Source organism: Brassica rapa, chromosome A07, assembly GCF_000309985.2.
Source record: "Brassica rapa cultivar Chiifu-401-42 chromosome A07, CAAS_Brap_v3.01, whole genome shotgun sequence".
Lineage (NCBI taxonomy): Eukaryota > Viridiplantae > Streptophyta > Magnoliopsida > Brassicales > Brassicaceae > Brassica > Brassica rapa.
Genome location: NC_024801.2, coordinates 4,168,707 through 4,191,252, shown reverse-complemented (window position 1 = coordinate 4,191,252; position 22,546 = coordinate 4,168,707). Strand labels below are relative to the sequence as shown.

At 37.5% G+C, this 22,546-nt stretch overlaps 3 protein-coding genes and 1 pseudogene across 7 annotated transcripts; 1 reads left to right on the top strand and 3 right to left on the bottom strand.

The window, feature by feature from the left end:
• Window positions 1-66: 66 nt before the first annotated feature.
• Window positions 67-3,804, top strand: LOC103844361 (E3 ubiquitin-protein ligase MBR1). 4 transcript variants are annotated; one of them, XM_018655475.2, is made up of 8 exons: window positions 67-307; window positions 391-448; window positions 529-585; window positions 663-2,097; window positions 2,398-2,448; window positions 2,738-2,836; window positions 2,913-3,056; window positions 3,390-3,804. In XM_018655475.2, exons 4-8 carry the CDS (start codon window positions 730-732, stop codon window positions 3,519-3,521), a joined length of 1,794 nt encoding a protein of 597 aa, XP_018510991.1. In that variant the 5' UTR covers window positions 67-307; window positions 391-448; window positions 529-585; window positions 663-729; the 3' UTR covers window positions 3,522-3,804. The 4 variants fall into 4 exon arrangements, with proteins under 4 accessions (XP_018510991.1, XP_018510989.1, XP_018510990.1 ...); XM_018655473.2 differs by having other exon boundaries at window positions 391-455; XM_018655474.2 differs by having other exon boundaries at window positions 76-307; window positions 382-448.
• Window positions 3,805-4,078: 274 nt separating this feature from the next.
• LOC103844357 lies at window positions 4,079-13,547 on the bottom strand. 2 transcript variants are annotated; one of them, XM_033274217.1, is made up of 3 exons: window positions 12,021-13,547; window positions 10,330-11,918; window positions 4,079-4,147 (listed from the first exon to the last, which is right to left on the bottom strand). In XM_033274217.1, exon 2 carries the CDS (start codon window positions 11,903-11,905, stop codon window positions 10,496-10,498), a length of 1,410 nt encoding a protein of 469 aa, XP_033130108.1. In that variant the 5' UTR covers window positions 11,906-11,918; window positions 12,021-13,547; the 3' UTR covers window positions 4,079-4,147; window positions 10,330-10,495. The 2 variants fall into 2 exon arrangements, with proteins under 2 accessions (XP_033130108.1, XP_009119408.1); XM_009121160.3 differs by having other exon boundaries at window positions 4,079-4,153; window positions 10,336-11,918.
• On the bottom strand, window positions 6,835-9,919 carry LOC117126415 (annotated as a pseudogene).
• A 2,558-nt stretch (window positions 13,548-16,105) lies between the features above and the next one.
• On the bottom strand, window positions 16,106-21,474 carry LOC103844473. Its single transcript, XM_033275896.1, has 3 exons — window positions 19,800-21,474; window positions 18,685-19,758; window positions 16,106-18,468 (listed from the first exon to the last, which is right to left on the bottom strand). The coding sequence occupies exons 1-3, from the start codon at window positions 21,472-21,474 to the stop codon at window positions 16,106-16,108; spliced, it is 5,112 nt and encodes a 1,703-aa protein (XP_033131787.1).
• Window positions 21,475-22,546: the final 1,072 nt, after the last annotated feature.

Here is a 22,546-nt window from a genome sequence, read left to right as displayed (position 1 = left end):
AACGTTTAATTGCAAATAACAAGGTAATAAATAAAAAGTAAATATTGAAGAAAACAAATGTCACATGAAATCTGAACGTCTCTTATCTTCTCCTTGCCTCATCATCGTCGCTTATGCGTTTAGTCTTCTAAATAATACAATTTATCTTCTTTTCCATTTCATTTCTCCGAGAGAACTTTTGCATTTAAAAAAAAAAAACAAAATCGAGAAGGAGACTGAGAATCGTGCAGAGGAGAAAAGACACCCACCCACCAAGTTTTCAATTTCGACGAAGATACGTTTCAGTTTTGATCTTGATTCGTTCCGGGTAACCACCATTTATTTTCTTTAATCGGTCTCTTCGTCGTTTAGATCGTTCTTGATTTGATGCATTTGCGACAGGATTGGCAGATCGGGAGATTGGCCCACTGCAAGATTGGATTTTTAATTTGGCATCTGATTCGATTTGGTTAGGGGTAATTGGAATCAGTAACTTAATTTGCCAAGATCATGTTTTTATGTACTAAAAATGAAATAACGCTTCTGCAGAAGCTATACTTTTGGGAGCTAAAGCAAAGCAGGCTGCTCCTGGTGATATTCTTAATGGTAAATTATTGTTATGCGTATTAAATTAATATCCTTGCCTGCTTCTTATGTTTTGTGTGACTTGACTCTGTCTCTAGGTATCCTCAAAGTCCTTGTAACTTTTGATCGAGTGCGTGCTTGTGTTCTAGGCAGAGAGAGAGAGTTATGAATCCAATGCAAGGCCCACGGAATAGTGATGTGAATCAAGGAGATACTAATGAACCGGAGATGAATGCATTAGTAGAGAATGAGTTCTCAAACAGTGGTACTACGCCTTCAGGACGACCTGCTCAAAATCATAACTGGTGGAGATTTGGGGAGTCCAGCTCAGCGAATCACCAGCTGCCCCCACAAGATGGATATGGAGGGCCTTCTTTCTTGCGCGGTTCAGGCTCTAACGCTATGAGCATGGACATGGACAGCGATGGTTACGCTGCACAGACTTCCGGGGTCGTTTTCCGTCATAGTAACTATGGGAGTTCACTAGGAAGCTCAGTTCAGGCCGCTGGAGAGAGCAGTAGTGGCCCGGCCTCTTCTTTGGGTCTTTGGGGTTCCTCTTGCAAAAGAAAGGCTCTCGAAGGAGTTCCTACTGCTGAAACTCCTGACTTCGTTTCTCACAACGACAATGCAGCTCATCCTCGTTATGGTGCTTCCAGTAGCTTAACGTTGGCTACACCCTCACAAACTTCTCCTAATCCTTTTGGCCGGACAGAACCCTTGTTTGGAGGAACTAGACCGGTGGCTTCAACTAATGCTTTTCATTCCGTAAGAAACACTGACACTTCTTCTAGACCTGGCAGAAGATTAAACCCGAGGCAGCCTCAGGAGTCTGTTGCATTCAGCATTTCACTTGGTGGAACTTCTGTGCGTCCCACTGGCTCTTTGCAACAGAATATAGATCCTCGGTCAACAGCATTCGCTAGTGGCTCAAGCAGTGGTGAGCATCCGTCAAATATAGTCCATCACCCTGCTCTGACGAGGAATATACACCAATTTGCTTGGGATAGAGGAAGCGGTTCTTCGGGTGTTGAAATGCCACACTGGGAAACACCAAGAGGCAATCCGGAGCAGCCCACCATGTTTGCACCTCCAACTGACATTAGAAACCCCGTGCATGATCAATCCATGTGGAGTTTCACACGTGGGAGTCCTGTAGATTCTCCGTTCGCTTCTCGAGGAGGGCCGAGTTCAGCTATTCATGGGCAGCAGCAGCAGCAGCCATCAAATCCCGCATGGATTCCTCCTCAGAGTGGCCCAATACATGATCCAACGAGAGCATCAGAACTATCTCCTTGGTCTTTATTTCCTAGTATTGAATCTCAATCTGCTAGTCATGGTCCCTTATTGCCCACAGGTCCTTCTCTTTCCTCAAATGAGGCTGCAATGCCATCTAGCTCTAATAGCCGGAGCCATCGCTCACGGCAAAGAAGGTCAGGGTTGTTATCTGAGAGACAGAATGAGCTTCTCCACTTGCGTCACTTAGGGAGGAGCTTAGCTGCTGACAGTGATGGAAGGAATCACCTTATCTCTGAGGTCTGTCTTCTATATATTACTCAGCTCTTTAATGATTATTCTTAACAGCCTACAATAGCATTTGACCATTTCTTGGGGGGGGGTGATGTTTTCTGGTGTTTTGTACTTTTGTGATATAATCTGGTTTTGTACTTTTGTGATCTAAGTTTGGTGCATTCTGATATGACTTAATGCAAACCATAGTAACGTTATGGGAGATGTTTCTTGTTTTGTAAACCTCCTTTTTGTTTTTGTTTTTTGTACTTCGATAAGAGTTTTAATAGTGAGTTGTACTGTACTCTTTCCTCTTTTTGTTCGCAGATACGTCAGGTGTTGTCCGCCATGAGAAGAGGGGAAAGTTTACGTATTGAGGTATGATTTTGACCCAAGTGATTCTCTTGTTTATATCAGTTTATTGGTAGACTTGTTTTCCTGAAGTGTGCGAAGGAGTCCTGCCCTGAATACACGTTTTCCCTTTATAACCTTTAAACCATAGTTTCCTGCAAACAAGTGCCTGACATCTTTGTAGCTGCAATGTATCATAGTTTTAAGTATTATAGGTCTCACATTACGAACACAGTCTTAGCCACTTGTGAGTTCCTTGTATTCCTTTCTGAAGCATCACATATGTAGCTTACCTTCCTGTTTCTCAATTCGATAGGATTACATGGTGTTGGATCCACTTATCTTCCAGGGTATGACTGAAATGCACGATAGGCATCGAGAAATGCGCCTGGATGTCGATAACATGTCGTACGAGGTGAGTATTCAATTTCCTTTTTGACTGTTTAATCGCAATCTTCCCATTTGCCAATGTTGTCTGGGAATGAATGTAGGAGCTATTGGCACTTGGGGAACGCATAGGAGATGTGAGCACTGGACTAAGCGAAGATGTCATTCTGAAAACAATGAAACAGCACAAATGTACATCTTCTTCTCCTGAGTTGCATCAGTACATGGAGCCTTGCTGTATTTGTCAGGTAAACTAGTTATAAACTAAAGAGTATTCCACTTCTTTCACTACTGTACATTAATCATGCATCTGTATACTCAGCGTGGCCAGAAGGCCATTCCTTACGCGACAATTACACTTAGTGAGCATAAAAGATAAGAAAAGTGGTTTTTTATTGTTTCTCTTGCATGTGGAGGGAAATAGGATACTACATATAAGATAGGTTGGACCAGAGTTTGTTTGTTGTTTGGGAGCCTTCTGAGATTTGGAAAACTTAGGTTCTTATGTTTCTCTACTTAATGTGTCTCTACTTAAGTCACGAACTGATGTGGAACTGTTTTTCTTGGTGCTGTTTTGACAGGAAGAATATGCAGAAGGTGATGATCTTGGGACCTTGGAATGTGGCCATGAGTTCCACAAGGACTGTATCAAGCAATGGGTCATGCTCAAGAATCTCTGCCCCATATGTAAGACCGTGGCATTAACAACGTGATGGTACTCTCATCTTAATTGCGCATCCCGGCTCCATTCCTCATCCTTTCGATGCCAAAAGAAAAGAAAAAAAAAAAAGATCTTAAAGAACTGTTCTTCTATCTATCCCTATCTCATATCAAATATTTTTGTTATGCTTGCTCGTTATGTCACACTGTTAAGAGAACATTATGACAAACAAATTCATAACATATCCATGGAGAAAGAATAATTCATTAGAATCCTTTGTAATTGTTGATAGTTGATTGTTGATTGTTCATTTCTTAATAACATGCCTTTCAATTTCTTACAAAGAATCTGGTTTTCAAATTTTCTCAAAAGTAAAAACAAGAATGCTTAAACTACAGAATCATGTACAATAAAAGAGTTCACATTTCTTGTTCCCAATGAGAATCATTTCCTCATAATAAGATGCTTTAAAGTTCTCACAAGTGTTTTGTTTATGACAATTGAGCAGTATAAATGCTTAAACTACAGATATCATGCGTCTTCATGTGTCTCTACTTATGCTCTTGTTCCCAATGAGAATAATTCCCTTTTTTTACTAGAATCTTTTGTAATAGTTCACAGTTGATTTCTTGATAAGATTCTTTAAAATTCTTACAAATATTTTGTTTTTGAGAATTGAGCAGTGTTATAAAATAACTTATAATTTTATAGTATCGAAAATTATAAATAAAAGCGAAATTTTATACCCGCAGGAAGGAGATACTACTTATACAAGATAATAACGAGAGAGAATATGTTCTAAGAAGAAGAAGAGATGGCGTGTATTACAATCAAACGAAAACGTTCGTATATATAGAAGTAAAAAGATAAAGTTACTGTGCTTGCATAGTGACGGTGGACTCCACATATTTTTACGTTCTCATACAATGTCAATGTTTTCGGTGCAGCAAACATTGACGTTTCTCCATCATGTTTATAACACTCCCCCTTGGAGACCAGTGTCACTATTACTTCTTGCTTAACGTCTTTGTTGCCTCGTTAAAAACCTTTCCAGGAAAACCCAATGGGAAAAACCATAGTAAGGTAAAAAGAGTACAACTACGTAAGCTCCCCTTCGAAGGAGCAGTCATAGATCCTTCTGATGACGCATTCTAATATTATGGACATGTTTTCTGAATACCGAAGTCGGAAGTGATTTTGTGAAAAGGTCGGCTGCATTGTCGCATGATCGGACATATCTTACTTCAATCTCTTTCTTTTTCACGAGCTCTTGAGTGTATGAGAAGAACTTCGGATGAATATGCTTCGTTCTATCGCTTTTGATATATCCGTCATTTGTTTGAGCAACACATGCCGCATTATCTTCGTGTAGGATAGTTGGCTCTGTATTTCCGTCAATCCCACTGCTTGAACAGATGTGTCGGCTTATTGATCTTAACCAAACACATTCTCTACTTGCTTCATGGAGTGCGATGATTTCAGCATGATTTGAAGAAGTAGCCACGAGCGTTTGTTTCTGAGAACGCCAAGATATAGCAGTGCCTCCGATCGTGAAAACGTATCCTGATTGCGATCGGGCTTTGTGTGGATCTGAAAGATATCCTGCATCTGCAAAACCAATCATTTGACCCTTTGAATCTTTAGGGTAAAACAAACCCAAATCAATGGTCCCTTGGAGGTAACGAAAAATATGTTTAATCCCATTCCAATGTCTTCGAGTTGGAGATGAGCTGAATCTTGCCAAAAGATTTAGAGCAAATGATATATCATGCCGTGTACAATTTGCAAGGTACATCAGCGCTCCAATTGCACTTAGATATGGTACTTCCGGACAAAGTATCTCTTCTTTCTCCTCAGGTGGTCGAAATGGATCACTTTCAATATTAAGTGACCTAACGACCATCGGGGTGCTAAGAGGAGTTGATTTATCCATGTTAAATCGTTTCAATACTCTTTTAGTGTATGTGGATTGATGCACAAATATACCATTTTGTGAATGCTCTATTTGTAGGTCAAGACAATACTGTGTCTGTCCAAGATCTTTCATTTCAAATTCTCCTTTGAGATAGTCTGATGCCTTTTGTATTTCCTTCTGAGTCCCGATAATGTTAAGATCATCAACATAGACCGCGATTATTACAAATCCGGACATTGTTTTCTTGATGAAAACACATGGGCATATAGGATCATTCACATATCCTTCTTTTGTTAAATGCTCACTGAGACGATTATACCACATACGTCCAGATTGCTTTAACCCATATATTGATCTTTGCAATTTTATTGCACATAACTCTTTAGGTTTGAAACTAAATGCTTCTGGCATTTTAAAACCATCAGGAACTTTCATGTAGATATCAGTATCTAATGATCCATATAGATAAGCTGTAACAACATCCATGAGACGCATCTCTAGATTTTTATCAGCGGCTAGACTCATTAGGAATCTAAACGTGATTGCATCCATAACAGGAGAATATGTTTCTTCATAATCGATTCCAGGTCTTTGAGAAAAACCTTGAGCCACAAGACGAGCTTTGTATCTCGTAACCTCATTTTTCTCATTTCGCTTTCGAATGAAAACCCATTTGTACCCGACTGGTCTCACATCTGCAGGTGTGAGGGCAATAGATCCAAATACTTCTCGTCTATTAAGAGAATCAAGTTCGGCTTGTATTGCATCTTTCCATTGTTTCCAATCATGTCTCTTTTGACATTCATAGACAAATTTTGGTTCTGGATCATCGATTTCTTCATTTATTTCACTTGACACAATATATGAGAAAGCATCATCAACATCATCCTGTTCATTTCTATTCCATATCTTCTTATTATGGATGTAGTTGATAGAAATCTCATGGTTCTTTTCTGACTCATGATGCTCTACATTGTCACTGTTCTCATCATTTGTTTCTTCCAAAATATTTTCCGCTATTTTGGGTGTCTCATTTATTTCGACATCATTTTGTTTTCTAGGATTTTTATTCTTAGAACCAGTAGGTCTGCCACGCTTCAAGCGTGTTTTAGACTCTCGTGTATCATCTGCTTTTCCTTGCTCATTTGTTATTTTGATACAAGCAGGAGCATTTGCAGCTGGTATATGAGATTTAGTTACCGTTTTGGTATCCGCAAATGCATCAGGTAGCTGATTAGCTATACTCTGTAAATGCATGATTCGTCGAACTTCTAGTTCAGACTCTTTAGTAGGAGGATCAAGATATAGTAATGATGGTACACTCCATTTGATATCATTTTCTACATTTTTGTTTTCTCCCCCTAGAACTGGGAGTACTTTTTCATCAAAATGACAATCGGCGAAACGTGCCGTAAAGACGTCACCAGTCTGTGGTTCTAGATATCGTGTAATTGATGGAGAACCACAACCAACATATATTTCCAATCTTCTTTGTGGTCCCATCTTTGTACGTTGTGGTGGTGCTATAGGCACATATACCGCACAACCAAAGATTCTAAGGTGGGAAATGTTTGGTTCTCGACCAAACGCTAACTGTAGTGGGGAATACTTATGGTATGCACTCGGTCTGATCCGAATAAGTGCTTCAGCATGCAAAATAGCATGTCCCCATACAGAGGTTGGAAGTTTTGATCTCATGATCAATGGTCTTGCAATCAATTGCAGACGCTTAATTAAAGATTCAGCCAAACCATTTTGCGTATGAACATGAGCAACAAAATGTTCAACTTCAATTCCCGTTACCATACAATAGTCATTGAATGCTTGGGATGTGAATTCACCAGCGTTGTCTAGTCTAACTCTTTTAATAGTATGATCAGGAAACTGTGCTCGCAGTTTGATTATCTGAGTTAGAAATCTCGTAAATGCCACATTTCGAGATGATAATAGACAAACGTGTGACCATCTACTGGATGCGTCAATTAATACCATAAAATAGTGGAATGGTCCACAAGGTGGGTGTATAGGTCCACATATATCGCCTTGAATTCTTTCAAGGAACTTTGGTGATTCTTTATCGATTTTGGTTGGCGATGGCCTTACGATCAATTTTCCTAGAGAACATGCAACACATGTCATTTTATTTCCTTGAGAAATCTCCTGGATTTTCAGTGAATGACCATGCGAACTTTCTATGATGTTACGCATCATTGTAGTGCCTGGGTGGCTGAGACGATCATGCCATAATGTGAACTCTTCTGGGTTCCGTTTTACTACAAGGTTTGATTCGATCTCATCGATATAAGTATGATGTAGTCCGAAGGAAGTTTTAGAAACTTTTCCAATATGTGTTTTCTGCCACATTGCTCAGAAGTTACATACATGTATTTCTTTCCATTCTCAGTTGCAGACTGAGTATCATATCCGTGAAGATATATGTCTTTAAAACTCAACAAATTCCTTTTAGAACTTGGAGAATATAGAGCATTATTTATGGAAAATTTTGTTCCATTTGGCAACGTAAAGTTTGCTTTACCAATTCCTTCAATCACGTCTGCAGGACCTGATATTGTATTGACAACAATTCTTGTCGGTTTTATATTAGAGAAATATCTCTTTTGTCTCAAAATAGTATGTGTTGTTCCACTATCTGGTATACATATTTCACGAATCCGTTTCTTGGATTTTGCTCCATTAGTATTTCGATCCATTTCCGAAATTGTCATTAATAAAAGAAAAACATAAAATTCATTCATATAATAATCATATAAGGAAACATACAATAATTATACATTAAAGTGACGTTAAAACATCATTATTTGTTTAAAACAGGAAATGTAATAATTATACATGACAATACTGAAAATTATTCAATAGTCTTATTATAAGCATCTCAGTTCTCTTCAGGAGTAATCTAGTCCAGCTCATTTGCGAAGTCTGAGGCATCGAGGTACGATGTCCCTTCAAAGTTTTCAGTGAGGTTCACTTCTTTAGCTTTGCCTTTCGTGGACTCTTAATATAACTTACAGAGATGTGGAGGAGTACGACATGTACGGGACCAATGTCCTTTACAGCCACATCTGTAACACACTGTCTCACGCTTCTGGGTGGTATCCCCTTGAGTTTCTTTACCCTTAGAAACTTGTTCGGATCTAACCCACTTGTTAGATCCCTTCCATTTGAGATTGTAAGCTTTTCCATGTTTGTTGTTGAAACGACGACCATGACCTCGGTTGGTCTGGTTCCTCCTTTCTGATTTTTCTACCGCCATAGCATTCACTTCAGGAAATGCTTTGGCTCCCGTAGGTCAGGAATTGTGGTTTTTGATCAGCAGCTCATTGTTCTTTTCAGCCAACATGAGCGCAACCATCAATTCAGAAAATCTTGTGTACCCACATTTTCTGTATATTTCGGGCAAGAAGTGAAGCTGTTTGTGGAAAGTGTTATATGTTTTATTCATCATTTCTGCCTCAGAGACAGGGTTACCACAATATTTCAGAAGTGAAACTATCCTCAGGACAGCGGAATTGTAATCCTCAACCTTTTGAAAATCTTGGAACCTCAGGTTTTTCCACTCTTCGAGAGCGTGAGGGAAGTTGACTTGTCTCTGGTTATCGAACATTTCTTTTAAAGCTTGCCACAGTTTAGCTGGGTCCTCGACGTTTGCATAGTCGTGCGTTAGATTCTCATCTAAATGCTTCTTCAGGAAGATTATCGCTTCGGCTATATGCTCGGGCGGTGATTTGTTACCGATTACAATCGCTTCGGTTATTTTTTTCATCACCAGATATGGTTTCACGTTTGTGACCCATCCGACGTAGTTTTCGCCAGTTATTTTTAGAGCCGGGAACTGAAGTTTTTCGATGTTTGCCATTTGTATTTCTAAAACACAAAATAATATATTTTATTAGAATTTCGTAATTTTAAAACGAACCATTTATATTAATAATACACGCAATTACAAGGAGAAACAATGCATAGAAAAGTAAACTGACATTAAGCGTAAATTCTTCAGGAGCAAATTCTCCAATAAAAAAACCGACCATAGAAGCAAAAATTAAAATTGCACATAAAACCAAAAATATGCGAATCATCTTTCTTGCAATGAAAAACCGGAATGTGGCGATTTGAAAATATTTGAGAGAAGATGAAATATTTTGGATGAAGTAAATGAGTGAAGAATGAGTATATTTATAGATGAAAATACTGTTCATAGCCGTTTGAAAAGGGTAAAAATTTTGAAATTTTTTCTTTGTGACCGTTGGGATTAAATCGTATGAACTGAAAATTATTCTGAAAATACTGTAATAATCAGTCAACTAAATTCCATAAATTTCATAATATTTTACATAGGTGACCAAACATTTATATAATAACCATAATATGATGAACAAATAGATATTAATCGTATTATGGCGATAGAAAAACTATAACATTAAATAGATTGTGCGGCGGCACAGCCAAGCCAATAATTATAGTGTAATTAGCAATCAAGGTTTATTAACGAGGCGTCATACCGTCCGCATTAATTTAAACAATCACTATAAAATAATAAATAATAATATAGGCGGTATACCGGCCATTATAGCAGAGTAGATATGATACATATAAATTTTACCGAATCGCAGAGTGATCATGCTGATAACGTGTTATAAAATAACTTATAATTTTATAGTATCGAAAATTATAAATAAAAGCGAAATTTTATATCCGCAGGAAGGAGATACTACTTATACAAGATAATAACAAGAGATAATATGTTCTAAGAAGAAGAAGAGATGGTGTGTATTACAATCGAACGAAAACGTTCGTATATATAGAAGTAAAAAGATAAAGTTACTGTACATGCATAGTGACGGTGGGCTCTATATATTTTTACGTTCTCATACAATGTCAATGTTTTCGGTGCAGCAAACATTGACGTTTCTCCATCATGTTTATAACAAGCAGTAGAAATGCTTAGACTAGAGAAACAAAGCTTATGTAGTAAAAAAGAGTAAAGAGCATGTACAATAAAACTCGGCCTGCTCAGGCAAAGCGCTGACATTGGTGTTCCCAATGAGAAAGAACACTTGAAAGAAAACGCACCGTCTCATCAGAGTTGGGCTCCCCTAAATGGCGTTGATGAGTTTGGTCCCTGTAGCAGGATCTTCATATATGGCAACAACATCGCTGAACTTGTCAAAAAGCTGCTCCAACTGATCCACTCCCATCTTATTGTAATCCAGTGACCTCTTGTACCTTTGCTTGTATACCGCCTCAAAACAATCCATCCGTACGCGACAACCATAGCTAACCATAATGTCTTGCAGCTCCAACTTGAACTCTTCCAGGCTCCTCTCGCTCTGAGTCGAACCAGTATCCGAGAGTTCATCAGATGAGACTCCTCCTCCACTGGTAGTAATGGTGATATCTTTGCCTTTATTCTCTCTCCTCAGTAGAACCACAGGCGGAGGAGAAGGAGGAGAGGCACGGCTCGGTCTTGAGCTCCGAAGATAAACAAACCTCTTGTTGCCTTTGCCATCCACAGCAATCACATCACCCATCTTCTTGAAAAGATCCACAAGCTTAGGCGAACCATAATCCGCTACAAAAAGAGGTTTACTAAAATTCCTTTGGTACTCAGAAGGAACACGCATGAGAGGCATACACCCACCCGAAAGCTCCAAAAGCTTCACTAGCTGTCCCTTCAAACCATTCAAATCTCCAGGCGCTACCCACATGGTTGACTCAAGGTGGCCAGGAGGAGGATAACACGACGGCATCATGCTGCTACACTCATTCTGAAACTGAGAAACCATCAAGGAAGAAGCTTCTCTAGAGTTACCACTATAAAAACTCTGAGACACACCTCTATAAAGAATCGTCTCATCTTCATTCACCGCCCCATCAAGATTATTACTACCACATCCCATCAGATAGGTCCCAACACGAGGCCTCGGCAACGGCACAAACCCTTCACCGTGAACAATGCTTTGCCAGTCCCAAACAAACTTACCAGCACTAGTCAAAGCGGGGTTAACGTACACGCCAGAAGGTATAATGACAACCACACTGTGCCCACGCTGGCCAAGCACGTGAAGCGCGGGAGCGAAATCAACATCTCCAGTGATGATAACGATAGTGGAAGGAGGAGGATGGTCAATCACGAACAGGAACATGTCGAGGAGGATAGCTTTATCAGCTGCGTCTTTCCTGCCGTTGGGTACATCGACGAGTTTGACACCTGTCCTCTGACAGCCTTCCCTGACGCGGCGAGGGAAGGCGTTGAAGTCGCCGAAGGCTGAGAAGACGACCACCGAGCCGGAGACCAGTGGATGGAGCTGAATAGCGGTTCGGATGTTACTGGCGACGTCTTCGGGACGTACGTCGCTGGGGACGGGACAGTTTTCGATGTCCCAGAGGACTGCTAGAGGAGCTTCGCGTCTCTGTGTGGCGGCCATTAGGTTGAAATCGCTTGCAAAGGAATCAACGGAGACGATCGCTGTTTCTGATGGTGACATTGCTTTTTGTATCATCATCAATCGCTGGCTTCTATTAACAAACAAAAACACTACTCGATTAGGTTTTTTCGAGTATGGTTTTAGCTAGGGATTAAAGTTGAGATGAAGATTAAGGAGATCGAAAGCATAGTACCTGATGCACAGAGACGGATCTTGAAGATGAGAGAGAGATTTCACGATTCTGCAGAATCTCAAGGGAAAGATGATATTTCTTCTCCGGCGGAAAAAGGAAATTAAAATTGTTTGGGAGCTTTCACCGACTCTCTTTCTAAGTTTTCTCTTTCGTGGGCTTATGTAGTTCCTTAAAAGCCCATTTCCGCCATTTTCTATCTTCTTTGAACACTTTTTCTTTTTTTTTTTCTTTTTTTTGTCAACCAAAAAACATTTTCTTCTTTCAACTCATTAATCTTTTAAATATCTATATACTAGAGGGTCGATCTGTGCTTCACGTGAGGTGTCGTCTTTGTTATTATGTGGGATGACTATTTATTTGAGGTTAAAGGTCTGAGAAATTTGTATGTGTGATACAGTACGTTGTAGGACATCTTAACTATATAAAGTCGTCTTGGTTGGAGTGTTATAGTTTAAAGATTCATGCTAAAGATTAATATCTGAAGACTCTATGATTATTCTTTTAAAATTGAAGCATTCAAACTTTTTTAGGCATGTTAAGCTTTGTTTACAACATTAAAAATATTGACCACTATCTGCTCCTCGTAATCCTTTTTACAATTCTTCTTCTTCTTATCTCCAAAGGACAAAAAAAAAGAATGTTTCTTTTTATCCTCCATTTGAAATTGATTCATTTGTGTCGTCGTTGATCCGTCAACGTTCCGCCGATATGTCATCTCCACTTTCATAGTCTTTTCTATTCAAAGGTGATTTAAATTTGCCGATGAATTTGTAATTTTGGGCTTACTCATGGTATTTATTCTAGGTCAGACTTTAAACTTTGTAATTTTTATGGTTTGTTTTTTTTATTTATTATATTTTATGATTTAATTAAAATAAATGATTTTTATATGTACAACATGTTAAAACAGATTTTCAGTATAACTTGAAGTTAAATAATATTTATTTACCAAAATTAAAAAATTACCTTGAAGATATGAACATGTAAATAAAATACTACTCTCAAATTTAGTAATCCTATTAGTTTTAATAAATTATGTCCCTTTTTGTTTGTAATATATAATGACAAATAATCTCGTACATTTCTTTTATGTACACTTAAATTGTTTAAAAATAAAAACATTTATATTTATTTCCAACTTATTTATATCATTACATTATGAAATTAATATAAAAATGATTTGAAATACATATATGGATGATGATGGGTTTATTCTTTGTTTAATAATTGTTTATATTGTGAAATTTATTGCACAAAATAGCATATTATCAAATTGAAAATTACTTTTTAATAAATGCCCCATATGGAGTGGATGAAACAAAGCATAACCCCCAAAAAAGTATAAAATGCACAACCGGTTTTGGTATACACATTCGATTACCAGATACACGTAATTCAATTATATTTGATATTTTTTTTCTCTAAGAAAAAAAGATAGTTAACATGAGATAAAAAAAGTGCAAAAACAAAAATTCATAGCAGAATACTCTATTGCCACCTTCTTAAAACATCGAATAATTAGTCACAGGATGGAAACGAACATTCTCTTCTGGATCTCATATGAGATTGTGTATATATATATATATTTCTTCATCTTGAATTGGACTTCCTGAGGAAAGGAAAAAATTAACATCGTGAGAATTGGATCTTTTTTAGGTTTTGGGTTTAACTAAGCACAAAAAATACTTTGGAACCAAAAACCCGATTATGATATGTTCAATGAATCAGTTACATGAATTCTGAATTCGAAGAAAAATCAATATTATATTGGATTTAACTGGTTTTTAGAAATGTTACTGACCCGAACCGAATCTGAACCAAACTTTTTATATACCCGAATAGGGCTGAAATTTCATAAACCTGAAAACCCGATTAAACGCGAACTAAAACCCGATTGAACCCAAACCAAAACCTGATTGGTTTCCCGAATACCCACCTTATGTTCTAGTGTGCTGAGATGGCTCATATAAAGATGAAATCTTTCTACTATATAATATTTGGATATTTTATCTATATTATTAAAATAGAAGTACAAAACAAAACTTCTTTATTTTAAGTGTTTTACTATAACTTCTCCATGACAAAAAAAAAACTATAACTTCTCCATTCCTTTTTGAACCAATTCTAACAATTTTATTTATTGTCTTTACCATAATAATTCTACATATTTATGAACTCTCTTTTCGTATGTTTTATTAACCCTCTTTACATCATAATACAATTACTTATCCGTAAATTATGTGTCTCATTTTCAATAATTTTTTAAATTTTTTAATATTTGTTATATATAGAAACATATAAAATTTAAAGTAATAATACAATTTGTGAAAATATATATAACTATAATAAGGCTTTTTGGGTTATTCTCTCGAATCTACTAAATTAATTGGTTAACCTACTTTATTTTCGGAAATATAAAGTTTTATCCATTTAAACTGTAAAATATAAATGGTTAATTTATATAATATATAAATAAAATATAAATTAGTCTGTTAATATATAATTTACATGCATTTTCATATAAATCCAATACGATAAATATATGATAAGAAATGTAAGTGAAACAGTTGATGGGTCAAAAAATAAAAAATACTCAATATACATCATAAAATTAATGTGTTTAGAAATATCATATTTAAATTATTTAATAATGATAAATGTTAAAAATATATATCATCATTTATACAAAGTAAATATTTATTTATAATTTTTTTAAAAAATAACCGCACAGATATGTGAATCATACACTAGTTAATTTTTAAATAATTAGACTATTAGAAGCTTGACAAACAATCAATTACTAGGATAAGACCTGCGCTTTGCGCATGGTGAGTTTTTATAATAAATATTTAAAACATATAGTATTGACAAATGATGTCACGTCACTCGGTTTACTTACAGCTTCGGTATAGGTTTGGTTGGGTTTATTTGGGTCTAAGAGAATCTTAACTATGCTCAACCCAAATTAGTTCGATTTGGTTCAGTTTTACTTACGTTTGATTTGTGTTCGATTTGGTTTTAGTTTGGTTTGGTTTGTGTTTAGTGCGGTTTAATTTGGTTTTGTTTGTGTTTGTTTATTTCAGTTGATTAGTTTTCCTTTTGTAGTTTTGTTCTACTTCAGTTACAAAAATATAATTTATAAGAACATAAAAAAATCATCATTTGACATTAAATCATTATTTTCTTCACATTTAATTTTAAAGCTAAAGATTTAATCCTATAATTTTGTATTATTATATTCAAACCTAATATAACTAAGTATAATAAGTATATTTTTGATTTTGATGTTAATGTATGAAATTAATATTTTTTTTATTTTTAATTGTGTTTATTTTATTCATTTAAAAGTATAATGTATAGTTTTTTAATCGTTTAGGTTTTTTTTTTACTTTCGAATAGAAACTTTAAAAAAAAACTAACTTGCAGTCTCTTGGCCAGCATAAGGAGCCAGCCAACTTGGTACAAAACAGTTGACGAAAGAGGATCCAAATACGGGTGATCTTCCACTTTTAGCAATGATTAAATTTATTAAATCTTAATAGTATTATCATGTTTAACTAATATAAGTAAAAACACTTCGCTTCGGCTTGGTTCAGTTTAAAATGAACCAAAATAAACCAATTTTATTGATAAAATCTTAATCAAATAGTCTATACATATACTTTAGTTTTAATCTGTTTGAATTCGGTTGGGTCAGTTTAGTTTGGTTTGGTTCATTTTTTTTGTCCATACTATTAACTAATGTTCTGAATAATACAATTGAATAAAAAATGATCAATTGTATAGTAGCTTAATAACATTTATTATAAGATTTGGTATATATATTAGCAAAGATGCGCAAATTAAATTTTGGAGAAACTACTGCAAAAAGGGTCAATCGATGCATGCATGCAATACATGAACTTTTCATTATAATAAAAAACTTCTCAATTATTGCAATCAATCTAAAAGAAGAGGTTACAGTATTTATTTTTATTTTTTTCGAATGAATGTAAAATTTATTCAATCAAAACTGTTTTACATCAAGTGCTTCATTTTTTTGTTTAATTACATACTCATAAAATGAAAATTATCCTAATCATCACTCAAGAACTTCCAAGTATTCTCGCTCCAAACCAAGCAGCCAATCCCTCATCAAAGTGTTGTTTACCCATTCCCTTTACTGACAGCAACTTCAGCCTAATCGTTTTATCCACCCAAGTAACCAAGAACTTCTCATCTCTTGATTGCTCCCCATGTCTTCTTGCATTTCTCTCCCTCCATATACTGTGCAGCAGGGCTTGGAAAGTGAACTGAATCAGAAACATCTCTGTCTTGGTATAACTAGGATTAGGATTAGAAATTACTTCCCAGATCTCATCCCAGTCCGTAGTGAATTGCTCCTTCATGATCCCCCCAACTGGTTCTCTCCACACTTTCCCAGAAAATCGACAACCAAAAAACAAGTGCTTACAAGTTTCCTGTTCTTCTTTGCAAAGCACACACAGTGTATCCACAGTTGCATTCCACATATGGATCCTATCACATGTTTGCAATCTATTCCTTCTAGCCACCCAAGCTAAGAATGAGTATTTAGGTGTATATTGAGGAAACCAGATACCTTTACTCCATCTACAGTCAGGCTGTTTCTGACGCAATTGCAGCCATGTCTTTTGAGTTGAAAATTTATTCAAGAATCTGTCCCCCTCCTGTTTCCAAAGCGGTATATCTTGTTCCTGATCCATTCTGTCTCTCAACTTATCAATCTCATCCTCCATTTCATTCAGAATTCTCACCCGATGCCTTCTCCTTCTATGATTTCGTACCACATCCTCAATCAAAGCGTTCTCTGCAATCCCAATCCCAAGCGGTCCTCTGTCTCCTATAATCTCTTTAAGTCGTCCCAATTGTGACCATGAATCATACCAGAATGAAGTGTTCTTTCCATTGTGCACTTCCATTCTAATATAAGGCTTAGCTAGGTCTCTTATCTTCAGTATTTTTCTCCACATCCATGACCCAATAGTAGCATTAACTTTCATCGACCAAAAGGATCCTTTTCTTATCAAATAGCAGTGAATCCACTTGACCCAGAGAGATGATCGATTTGAATATAATCTCCATAACAGCTTTAGACAGAGAACAGTGTTGATCTCCTTTAAAGGTCTTAACCCCAAACCTCCCTCCCTCTTTGGCAAACAGACATCCTTCCAACTAACTTTCGCTTTGCTCGTTTTCAGCTCAGGGCCAGACCATAAGAACGCTGAGAATAAGCTTCCAATCTCCTTTAAACAACTCCCAGGTAGACGGAAAGCCGATAGCCAAAAATTAGCCATACTTGTGATGACAGAGTCGATAAGCTGCAGACGTCCTCCGTAAGATAGAAACCTCCCAGTCCAAGAACTCATTCTCTTTCTTATTTTCTCCACCAATGGCATGTAATCATTTATTGTCATCCTTCTTGTGAGCAGAGGCAACCCCAAATATCTTACAGGTAGCTTCCCCGACGCGAAAGGAAAACATGTGAGAATCTCCCCTTCTTGAACCGCAGATAAACCCGCTGTATACAGAGTAGATTTCTCGAGACTTATTTTCAACCCCGACATGGCTGCAAATTCTTCAAAGATCTTGAGAACATTCTCTATTGATCGCTTAGTCCCATCCGTAAATACTAACAAATCATCAGCAAAGCACAAGCGCGTGAGCAAGATGTTTTGGCATTTTGGATGATAACCAATGATCTTCTGAGCAGCCGCTTTATCCAGCATATGAGACAGTACGTTCATGCAAACTGCAAAGACATATGGAGACAAAGCACACCCCTGCCGCAGCCCTCTTTTACTCTGAAAAACCCCTGCCAACTCTCCATTTACTTGGACTGAGAATGATGGAGTACAAACACACAGCTCTATCCAGTGAACAAACTCTTCTGAGATGTTTAAAGCTCGCAACGTATTCAGCAAGAAGGGCCAGTGGACAGAGTCAGAAGCCTTTGCAATATCAATCTTCATGGCACAACGCGGTGAGACATCCTCCTTATGATAGTCTTTAACTATTTCAGTAGAAAGCAACAGATTCTCAACCAATAATCTATCCTTCACAAAAGCTGACTGGTTATAGGAGATGCACTCTGGAAGGGATCCTTTCAATCTGTTTGCAATGATCTTGGATATGACTTTATACAAGACATTGCAACACGAGATTGGTCGATAATCTTTCATCTCTATAGCTTCCTCTTTTTTTGGTATCAATGCTAGAATAGTTGTATTTAACCCTTTCGGAAGAAACCCCTTACTGAAAAATGACTGCACGGCTGTAGTGAAATCACTTCCAATAACACTCCATGATGCTTTAAAGAACTCAGTAGTGAAGCCGTCTGGCCCTGGAGATTTGTTACTTGGCATTCTAAAGACCACTTCTTTGATCTCTTCATTTGTAATTGGCCTAACCAGATGATTTCTCTCCTCAACTGAACAACGAAAAAGCAGAATTTGTTGTATTTCTGACACAGATATCCCCTCCACTTCTGGCGGTTAATAAGATAGAAACTCGTGAAAGAATCTCTCAGCTTCAGCTTTGATATCCTCCTGTGAAGTAACTACCCGACCAGATGGGCACTTTACTTCCCGAATCATGTTTCTGCTTGCCCTTATCTTCACCGCATTATGAAAGACCTTATTATTACAATCACCCAACTGCAGCCAATGTAACTTAGACCTTTGCTTAAGTACCTTCTCTTCAATACCAGAAATTCTTTGCCATCTTTCCTCAGCAACTAACACTTCTTTAATATTCTCCTGAGAAGGGACTGTCATTAGTCTCTCCTGCTTCATACATAGATCCTTATAAGCTTCCTTCACCCTCATAGATAGCTTCCCAAGTTTTTCTTTGCTCAGATTTCTCATCATTGGTTTCAAAGCTTTGAGATACTTTGAAAACCGAAACAGGGCCGATGTAGATTGAAACAACGGTTGAGTACCACTCCAGTACTCTTCCATCACCTTAATGAATTCTGGCATTTCAACAATAGCATTCGTGAATTTAAAAGGCCTATGTTTCCCCTCCACTTCTGCTCTCATATGAAACCTGCCCCGGAGATGATCAGAACACCCTCCCGCTTCAAAAACCCCGTGCGCTCTATCTTGTTTATGCAACCAAACATCATTTACCAGAAATCGATCAAGTTTCTTACAGATGAGTCCCTCTTCCCGCTTGTTGCACCAAGTAAACTGTGGACCTTGACTCCCAAGATCTGTGAGTCTACAATACTGGATAGTGTTTTTGAATTCTCGCATTCCAACAGTGATGAGACCCGAGTCTTGATAGTTAGAGTGCTCCTCCCCATCAATTATCTCATTAAAATCTCCCATGATTATCCACTGCTTGTTTTTAAACAGTGGTGAATCCTGATGAGTCTTAATATCACTCCACAGCTGCCTTCTATCTTCCACCAAATTCTCTCCATTAACAAATGAGCAGAAGAACTCTTCTGTCTCTCCCTCCAATAAAACTGAGACCGTTATTATTTGATCAGATTTAAAAATCGGAGTTAACCGAACCTGAGGACTCCAAATTATCCAAATCATTCCTTTCATGTTGAATTCATAGTTATTGATGAACGACCAACCATTGAACACCGACGAGACAATCTGATGTGCTTTATTCTCCTTCACACGAGTTTCCAGCAAACAACCAAACTTCAACTCCTTATTATTAATCCAACTTCTTACTACATCCTGTTTCGATTTCTTGTTGAATCCTCTCACATTCCAAAAGAATCATGTCATTGAGAATGTTTACGAGTAACCTTTTTACCTAACAAACCAGGCAACCCCACTCCAGTCCCTGAAGTGTCAGGGATAATAACTCGATGATTAGTCTTCGAACTTCTTGGAAGAGAAGGACGAAGATTCCCCACCATTTCAGAATTACTTACTTTAGTTAGAGTCTCCCTTCCTACCTCACTTCTTACTACATCACAGTATGTTGGAGATCGTGTCAACTCCTTCAGAGTTATAACTTCCACTGCAACATGTGACCTTTCTCCGGTATCCTCACTTCCTGCATTCTCACCATTTCCAGTCAACTCTTCCAATCCCATATCCTCTTTTGCTTCCATATTCTTTCTTCTCTCTTCACTCTCTACTATTTCCTCAACGTCCTTTATTTTCACCTCCTCCATATCACCCAAATCTTCAGCTTCTTTTGTTCTCGCATCCTCTTTTATTTCCCCTTCCTCTTCCACTTCCTCATCTTGTTTAACCAAATCCCCATTCTCATTCACATCCTGTAGAACCGAAAATCTTGAGGGAGTTAAGATTTCCACTTGACCATATTTTAGAACTCTCTTTGTTGGACTGCGACTCTTATCAACACACTCCTCATTCGCTTTCCCCTTCCCTGCTCCGTAATCTACGACCACATCCTCATTCTTCTCATTCACCTCCACATTCTTCAATATCTGATCTGCCATTCCCACTCCATCCTTCTTATTCATGACACACACTTTCTCCAAATGCCCCCATTTCTTACATGTATGACAACGCTGAGGAAGCCATGGGTATGAGAACTCAACCAAAAAAGATTTTCCATTTTTTGTGAAGTTGATCTTTGTAGGGAGGTCCTTTGAGAGATCAGCATTCACAAAGATCTTTGCAACTTTAAAATTTGAACATGATGCAGTTTCAGGATGCAGTCTAACCGGATTACCAACAGCACTTGTCATGAAGCTTATCCCCTTCCAGGAGAATTTGTTCATCGGAACATTCTTGAGATGAACCCAGAGTGGGATCGATTTGACCTCAGGCTTCTCTTCCAATTCATCTGGAGTCCATTTTGTTACCACTAGTGGTACATTACCAATATTCCACATCCCCCTTCTTAAGATCCGAGCTTGCATAGCTGCATCCATAATCCGAAACTTCATTGTTGTTGAATCAACTTCAAACACTTCTACAAACTGACCCTTTCCTCCTTCTCTCCAAATTTTGTTAACAATCGCATGAACTCGAGCGATGTGAGGCGCTGTGTCCAGAAACTTGCCAATCAAAAAATCATCCCACAAGGCGTCTGAGTTGACAACAACTTCATCTGGTATCTCAACCTTTAGTTGACCCTCCGAATCGATGATGTCAAGATTGTATTTCCTTAGTACCTTCTTCTCCTGAACTACCCCAACCCACGAAGTAGCTTTCGGAAACCCTTTCTCTTGATTCAATCCCTTCTTAGAAACCAAATTCTTTGTAGGACTCAAACCCTTTCCAGATCCCTCTTTCTCGGAACCCGTCAATCCCGTACCATCACTACTACCTCCTTTTCCAGTTCTCGAACCCGATCCAACATCCTTAATCTTCGACCCAGATCCCCCCAGAAGGTTTCCTGAACCGAAGATCACGCTTCGCACTTCTAGATTACCTCCATCTTTCATCCCCACCGTCGAACCGTTGAGCAGCCCCGGCGTTTCCGCCGAATCCATGTCGAAGAAAGTCGTCTCCAGAATCGCCCTTTTTTCTTTCACAAAACAGTGCGTTTTAAATCGTACAGTATTTATTATACAAATCTTACGTTTCATTATTTATTATACAAATCTATATTTACAGTATAACAATCATTCAACAATATTTTATGGAATAATGTATACAACTGATGAAAGCTCATTTATGTCAACACAATCTATCTATAATAATAAAGGGGAGTTTAGTCTCTCCACAATCAACCACCTCAGCAATCACCTTAGGGCATTTTTTGACACCTGGCATAAGTGCAAACGAACCGTATTTTGTTTCTGCGCTGAGTTGCTTAACGAGCTTTATTATTTAGTTATCTGTTCAATTTGTACGGGCCTGTATTGTTATGAAATTTGGCCCATTTTCTAGGTAAGTAGTTATGTTTAAAAACTTTGACGCTTCAATATACTTTTCTGGCCGTCAAACTTTTTCTTCTGTTCATCTCACCTGCGATAATAGTATCAAAGCGTTACAGCATCAGTATGAACCCAAAAGATGTCTCTAACCAACGCATTAACCCAAAAGATGTCTCTAACCAACGCATTAACCAAAAGATGTCTCTAACCAACGCATTAACCAACAAAAAATTGAAGCTCTTCAATCCTGAAATTTTCAATATCCAGCAAAAAATTGAAGCTCTTCAATCCTGAAATTTTCAATATCCAGCAAAAAATTGAAGCTCTTCAATCCTGAAATTTTCAATATCCAGCATCAATTGAAGCTCTTCAATCCTGAAATTTTCAATATCCAGCAAAAAATTGCTAACTTAACTGTTCTCCTACCCAATTTGAAGGTCGGCGGATTTACCTTGATAGAAGATGAAGAACTCAATAGGCAACCCCAGTAAGTTTACAAAATTTTAAGAAACCTAATCCTCATTCTTTTTTTGTTCTCGAGTTGATTTCAAATTACTTCATCAGATTCTTTTATCTCCTAAATATTTTCAATCCTTACGATGACTTGATCTCTGTGACAGAGAAAATTGAGCACGTTTTCCAAAGAGGAGTAGATCTAAACCTGGCCAGCTCTTATATGAAGAGG

What these genes read in the sequence shown, in the direction of transcription:
- LOC103844361 (XM_018655475.2), top strand. Translation starts at nt 730, where the DNA reads ATGAATCCAATGCAAGGCCCACGGAATAGTGATGTGAATCAAGGAGAT. An exon ending in GGAATCACCTTATCTCTGAG is followed by an intron (nt 2,098 to 2,397) that starts GTCTGTCTTCTA and finishes TTTTGTTCGCAG; the next exon opens with ATACGTCAGGTGTTGTCCGC. An exon ending in AGCCTTGCTGTATTTGTCAG is followed by an intron (nt 3,057 to 3,389) that starts GTAAACTAGTTA and finishes CTGTTTTGACAG; the next exon opens with GAAGAATATGCAGAAGGTGA.
- LOC103844473 (XM_033275896.1), bottom strand. Translation starts at nt 21,474, where the DNA reads ATGGATTCGGCGGAAACGCCGGGGCTGCTCAACGGTTCGACGGTGGGG. An exon ending in GTTAGGTAAAAAGGTTACTC is followed by an intron (nt 19,759 to 19,799) that starts GTAAACATTCTC and finishes GGAATGTGAGAG; the next exon opens with GATTCAACAAGAAATCGAAA. An exon ending in TTGGCTGCAGTTGGGTGATT is followed by an intron (nt 18,469 to 18,684) that starts GTAATAATAAGG and finishes TTCGTTGTTCAG; the next exon opens with TTGAGGAGAGAAATCATCTG.
- LOC103844357 (XM_033274217.1), bottom strand. Translation starts at nt 11,905, where the DNA reads ATGATGATACAAAAAGCAATGTCACCATCAGAAACAGCGATCGTCTCC.